The sequence below is a fragment of the Schistocerca gregaria genome, chromosome 3, assembly GCF_023897955.1.
Source record: "Schistocerca gregaria isolate iqSchGreg1 chromosome 3, iqSchGreg1.2, whole genome shotgun sequence".
Lineage (NCBI taxonomy): Eukaryota > Metazoa > Arthropoda > Insecta > Orthoptera > Acrididae > Schistocerca > Schistocerca gregaria.
The window spans coordinates 739,671,923-739,679,202 of record NC_064922.1 but is presented as its reverse complement, the minus strand read 5'-3'; the positions used below and the strand labels follow the sequence as shown (position 1 = coordinate 739,679,202).

The 7,280-nt window shown below is 45.4% G+C and overlaps 1 protein-coding gene across 1 annotated transcript in view; it reads right to left on the bottom strand.

The window, feature by feature from the left end:
- Nucleotides 1–220: 220 nt before the first annotated feature.
- LOC126355592 (uncharacterized) overlaps nt 221–7,280 on the bottom strand; it is a 632,860-nt gene continuing 625,800 nt past the window's right edge. Inside the window, exons 4-5 of the mRNA XM_050005955.1 lie at nt 416–469; nt 221–243 (exon numbers count right to left, since the gene is read on the bottom strand). Coding sequence (XP_049861912.1) covers nt 221–243; nt 416–469 — 77 coding nt within the window. The remainder of the gene's footprint in view (nt 244–415; nt 470–7,280) is intronic.

Below are 7,280 nucleotides of genomic sequence, written 5' to 3'. Positions count from 1 at the left end.
AAGTGAGAAATCAGGGTTCGAGCCGCTGCCAGGCACAAATTATCATATGTCACTATGGGATAGTAGATCTGTATCTTATACGGCTGGACGTCAAGGAGTTTGCAGTCACCGAATTAATTTCGAAGTATATTGCACAGCTGTGGTTCGACAACAACGTCTGGTCTTTCAGACATGCATGTAAATATATATGTTAGGTCTTTTATTTTCGCCATTTCCTCTGTTAGACGCAGATCTTCACAAATTCTTCAAGTTAAGCACGCAGACACGTACGACGTTGGAGTGCGTGATCGAATTAAGTTTTTAAAGCGACGAAAGCGTACATGTAACTAATATGCTACTAAATGGAAACGGAGTAGTGGTTGCCTCCTGTTGGAGGAAGGGTGGTGGGCTGCAGACGCATTAAGCTGGCACTTACCTGACTCGAGGCTGTTGTCGGATGGGGGTCCGGGGCTGCCACCGTCCGACAGACCTGCAACACAACGTCGTAACGTACAGTGTCGGCGCACCAACGTGCAGACAATGTGATAACAGGGTACTGCAACTCGTCAAAACAGTTCGGCAAACAACAAACGTTCTAAAACTCATGAACAGATTATCTTACATTTGGTATCCAAGACAGACAGTGTTGCGTTACTTATATTTGCAATCGACGAAATCACAGCTTGCGCCCACTTAAATAAACCAAGCCACAAATCCAACTCGTAAATCGCACCAGTATAACGTGATGGTTTTAGGGGCTGCAGTAGATTGCAGGTCTCTGGTCCCAAAGTTCACTTGTGCTCTCTGCATTTTTTGCAACTTAGTATAATGTACAATAATGATGTACGCTGAAGCAATGAACTAAAATTTGTACTGGCCCCGGAATTCGAACCCCCGTCTCCTGCTTACCAGGCAGACGGGTCCTCCATTGCATCACACTAGCACTCAGGCTTCCACAGCTGCAAGGACTACCCCAGAACGTCTCCCTCTCCGACACAAATTCCAATTCGTGCTTCAGCGTTTTGATGTTCCCCTTCTGAACGCGCATCAGTATTGCTGAGGGTCTCAGATATTGAAATAGCACCTTAGCAGTGGCCGAAATCGGGTTAATCCTGTCAGTAATGTAAATATCGCTAAATGATTTGTTTTCATAACTCAGAATTTACTTTGTAAATAACTCCCAAAACCCGCTAATGACGAACATGGGGCATGTGTATACACTCTTACAATCCTATATTTGGTTGGTATATACAAAAACTAAAAGCCTTGCAGGTCTATGTGACTTGCTTATACAATTCACTCTAAAGTAACAATTGCCGTCTATCGAAAATGTACACTGGTGTACAAAACTCACGGACCAAAGAAACTCTCGCAAGCTGTGTCCCTGCCGCGTTGAAACTTGGTCAAATATAGAAAGAACTGCAGCAGTTTAGTACAAGGCAAGTGAAAGAAATACGTGATGAAACGAATAAAAAACACACTTGTACTCAAAGACAATAATTTCACGGAAGTCACAGCGGGACATCGTTCTCAGTCGGTTGTGAGATCACCACGCAAGGCCATGCATGTTCTACAATGTGGGTCCATGCTGACCACGAGGTAGACAGGAGTCCTTGTGGTAGCATGTTCCATTCGTCCACAATGTGATTGCGAACTTCTGCATGGTCGCCGGTGCATGTGGACGTCTAGCAGCACGTCTCGTCAACGCATCCCGCACCTGCTCGATATACTTTACTTCGTGTAAACGGGCAGACTAGTCCATTATCCGAATACCTCCTCGTTCCAAGAGCTGCTTCACCTGCACACTTCGATGCAGTCATGCACTGTCATCCACAAAAATGAAGTCAGGCTCGAATGCCCCCCTGGGCTTGCATTTCATGAAGATAATGCCCACCCACACATGGCAAGAGTTTCTATTGCTTCTCTTCGTGCTTGCGAAACCCTACCTTGTCCAGCAGGACGGCCGGATTTCTTCCAGTAGAGAACGCTTGGAGCATTACGGTAAGGACCCTCCAACCAGGGCGTGAGTTGGACTGTATAACGCGTCAATTGGACATAATTTGGCATGATATGCCTCAGGAGGACATCCAGCAACTTTGTCAATGCCAAGTTGAGTTAGTGCCCGCGTAAGGGCCCAGAGGTGAACTAATCGTGACAGGCCTACGGCCACTGGAATTTCGCACCACGCCGGCTCTTTCTCCTTACCAACATCCCCTGACAATCTATCCTTACTACAACGGAATCTGTAATATTTCGAAGCACAGTAACACTCGTTATTGTATATTTATGGTTCAAATGGCTCTGAGCACTATGGGACTTAACATCTGTGGTCATCAGTCCCCTAGAACTTAGAACTATTTAAACCTAACTAACCTAAGGACATCACACACATCCATGCCCGAGGCAGGATTCGAACCTGCGACCGTAGCAGTCGCGGCGGTTCCGGACTGATCGCCTGAACCGCTAGACCACCGCGGCCGGCTGTATATTTATGGTAAGATCTTATGAGACCAAAGTGCTTAGGTCATCAGTCCCTAAGCTTACACACTACTTAATCTAACGTAACCACGCTATGGACAACACTCACCACCGATGCCCGAGAGAGGACTCGAACCTCCAACAGTGGGAGCCGTGCGGACCGTGACAAGAAGCCTCAGACCGCGGGCAGTCGTTGTTAATGCACGATTGCACTTCTTTTGTTTGCAACGAAGTCTCAGAATCCATTAAAATATTAAATGATAAGTTCCGTAGGACAACTCGACATTTGCGCCATCAACAACAGCTCTGTGGCCGGCTGTACGTTTCCTTCTCTGGTGGCACCTGTCACATCTTACCAGTTATCGCAAAGGAGACGAGAGACGACTAATTGTAGGATTCTGCAATTGTCAATTAGCAAGGCACGTTAACTGCAAAATTAATAAAATAAACGAAAAATTGCAATTGAGAATTGAAATCACACAAAAAATTTTGAACTTAAAACTCAAAATTAATACATTCTCGAAAGTCTTGAAATTCTCCTAAAAGATATCTTGCAAGAACGATATCGATAACAGGGAAAAATCGGCGAGATTCTGATTCTCGGGACGGATGAAATATCTATACACATAATAGCGGAACAAACACTGGTAGCAGTTACTTCTTTAAAATATCTGGAGTATGCGTACGGAACGATATGAAGTGGAATGATCATATAAAATTAATTGTTGGTAAGGCGAGTGCCAGGTTGAGATTCATTGGAAGAGTCCTTAGAAAATGTAGTCCATCAACAAAGGAGGTGGCTTGCAAAACACTCGTTCGGCGTATACTTGAGTACTGCTCATCAGTGTGGGATCCGTACCAGGTCAGGTTGACAGAGGAGATAGAGAAGATCCAAAGAAGAGCGGAGCGTTTCGTCACAGGGTTATTTTGTAAGCGTGATAGCGTTACGGAGATGTTTAGCAAACTCAAGTGGCAGACACTGCAAGAGAGGCGCTCTCCATCGCGGTGTAGCCAGCTGTTCAGGTTTCGAGAGGGTTCGTTTCTGAATGAGGTATCGAATATATTGCTTCCTCCTACTTTTACCTCCTGAAGAGATCACGAATGTAAAATTAGAGAGATTCGAGCACGCACGGAGTCTTTCCGGCAGTCGTTCTTCCCGCAAACCATACGCGAGTGGAACAGGAAAGGGAGGTAATGACAGTGGCATGTAAGGTGCCCTCCGCCACGCACCGTTGGGTGGCTTGCGGAGCATAAATGTAGATGTAGGTGTAGAAGTAAGTTTGTACGGAAGTTGGAGCGCGAGTCCTACTCGCAGTTCTCTGAGTTATCCGGAATTATTTCGTTAGCGGTTCTGTATGGGTGTCACATGACATCTTTCAGATTCTATCGATGAGAATTTTACTGTTTATTATTATTATTTTTATTATATAGGGTGGTAATTTCCCTGATGAACACGCTATTTTACTGTGCTGGCATCCGTTTGCCTACAGAAACCCTCATTATGTGTACATAAATGTAAAAAAAAAGAAAAAGAAAAAAAAAATTAAACATAAACCCTGGATAGGACACGCTGTATGAGTCATTCACGCTGAAAATGAGAAAATTACGGTTGTTAGTTTTTAAGGAACCGGCGAGGTAATTTGTTTCGTAGCAACGAAAGGCAGTGTGACGAACAAGTGTTTGTCCTCGCAGCGGCGGCCGGCCTAAGTGACTGGTTGTGGCGAAGTACGCGGTACGAGTGGGGTGTGACGTCACCTTAGACAGGACAGGAGGCAGGAGGGGCCGGACACGATAAATAATGCAAGGGCGCCGCGGTCTCAGGTGGCGCGCCGCCCCGGGGAGCTCATTATCGATGTGGCCGCCACGACACTGGCGACGGCGGCGGCAGCGTCCACCGCACCCTGCCCACACTTGATGACCTCCCCTCACCGGCCGCCAGCCGCCGCCTCTCACCTTACAACTCGACGCCTCGGAAGAGCTCTCCAACCACTTCCATTACCTGCCAACGTATGTGGGCTCAGCGTAACGCGACTATAGAATTAAAAATAAGCATTTTTTTGTTTTTGTTTTTATTCATCAGTCACCTGAGAGTGTGGCCTGCCACGAGTTACTCTCCTATACCAACCTCTTCACGTCAGAGTAGCACTTGCTACCTACGTCCTCAATTATTTGTTATATGCATTCCAAGCTCTGTCTTACTCTACAGTTTTTGCACTCTACACTTTCCTCTAGTACCATGGGAGTTATTCCCTGATGTCGTACCAGAAGTCCTATTGTCCTGTCCCATCTTCTCTTCAGTGTTTCCCGTATTTCCCATTTACTGGCGATTCTGCGGAGAACCTCCTAACGTCTTACCTTATCGGTCCACCTAATTTTCGACATTCTTCTGCAGCATCACACTTCAAATTCTTCAATTATCTTCTGTTGCGTGTTTCTCCAGTCCATGTTTTACTACCATACAACGCCGTGCTTCAGACATACACTCTCAGAAATTTCTTCCTCAAATTGCGCCTTATCTTTGATACACTACTGGCCACTAAAATTGCTACACCAAGAAGAAATGCAGACGATAAACGAACATTCATTGGACAAATATATTAAACTAGATATGTGATTACATTTTCACGCATTTTGGGTGCATAGATCCTGAGAAATCTTGATACGCCTGGACATTGAGTCAGAGCTTTGTTGGCGTGTACAGGAACAGCTGCGCCTGCAGTTTCAACACCATACCACAGTTCATCACGAGTAGTGACTGGCGTATTGTGACGAGCCAGTTGCTCGGCCACCATTGATCAGACGTTTTCAGTTGGGGAGAGATCTGGAGAATGTGCTGGCCAGGGTAGCAGTCGAACATTTTCTGTGTCCAGAAAGGCCCGTAGAGGACCGTGATGTGTAACCAATGGCACCCCATACTATCACGCCGGGTGATACGCCAGTATGGCGATGGCGAATACACGCTTCCAATGTGCGTTCACCGCGATGTCGCCACACACGGATGCGACCATCATGGTACTGTAAACAGAAGCTGGATTCATCCGATAAAATGACGTTTTGCCATTCGTGCACCCAGGTTCGTCGTTGAGTACACCATCGCAGGCACTCCTGTCTGTGATGCAGCGTCAAGGGTAACCGCAGCCATGGTCTCCGAGCTGATAGTCCACGCTGTTGCAAACGTCGTCGCACTGTTCGTGCAGATGGTTGTTGTCTTGCAAACGTCCCCATCTGTTGACTCAGAGATCGAGACGTGGCTGCGGATAGTATGCCTGTCATCTCTACTGCTAGTGATACGATGCCGTTGGGATCCAGCACGGCTTTCCGTATTACTCTCCTAAACCCAACGATTCCATATTCTGCTTACAGTCATTGGATCTCGACTAACGCGAGCAACAATGTCGCGATACGATGAACCGCAATCGCGATAGGCTACAATCCGACCTTGATCAAAGTCGGAAACGTGATGGTACGCATTTCTCAGCCTTACAAGAGGCATCACAACAACGTTCCACCAGGCAATACCGGTCAAATGCTGTTTGTGTATGAGAAATCGGTTGGAAACTTTCCTCAAGTCAGCACGTTGTAGGTGTCGCCACCGGCGCCAACCTTGTGTGAATGCTCTGAAAAACTAATCATCTTTTTCCTGTCGGTTAAATTTCGCGTCTGTAGCACGTCATATTCGTGGTGTAGCATTTTTAACGGCCAGTAGTGTACTAAAAGACTTTTGATGGCCAGCGATGCCCTTCTTGGCACACTCGGCCTGCTTCTTATGTTCTTCTTGCACCGTCCGAAGTGAGTTATTTTGCTGCCTAGATAACAGAATTCCTTAACATCATCTTATTCGTGATATCCAATTCTCGTGTTAAGTTTCTTACTAATATCGTTTCTGCCACTTCTCATTACTTTCGTCTTGCTTCGAATTACTCTCCGTCCGTATTCTGTGCTCATTAGACTTCATTCTATTCAACAGATCCTGTAGTTCATCTTCACTTTCACTGACGGTAGCAATGTTATCAGTAAACCTTATCGTTAATATCCTTTCACCTTGAATTTTGATCTCACTCTTGAATCCTTTCTTTTATTTCTGTCATTGCTTTTTCGTTCTACATCCTTGTCTTACACCATTTCGAATTATGTTGCATCCTCTCTAGCCTGGATGGATGCACAGATTCGGTTGGAAATAGTGTCGTAATGCCGTAAATCCGGGAGAGGTACCGCCGATAGCTCACCGCTCGTAGTTTCGGCAAATACCGACACAAAGTGCGCGTATCAGCACTGCAGTTGCTCAGTGGGCGCCAGTCGATAGTAAAAGTGTTTACGTTTCGATCGCGGAAATTTTACTTAAGCTCTGGGGGAATAAGTGAGGTAAGTCTATAAATAACCCTTCAATACTCTTTTTCGGCGTCACGAATAGTTCTTAGTGTATGCTGCATAGTCAAATGTTTCCAAATGTTTGAGTAGTTGTATTAACAATGAGTTCTATGGGGAATGCTTTGATTCTTTTGCGACCATCTTGGCCATCAAGGTGACGAAATTACAAGGTGTGGCGTCTCTACCTTACAGAACGGGATTAATATCGCAATAAAATTCATTATATACGCCGCAAATTTTTTCGTTAGGAATACTTGCCTCACAAATCAAATAATTGTGTGAAATAGATGAAAACAATTCTCTTTTGTTTGTATTTGCGCTCAAAAGACTTAACATGCATATTTAGGGTGTTCATACACAGCCTCATGAAGATCAGCGCACAATGCTATTCATTATTCCCGAAGATATGTATTGGCCAATTACTTAAAATATATTCCTCGGATGCTGACGAAGTG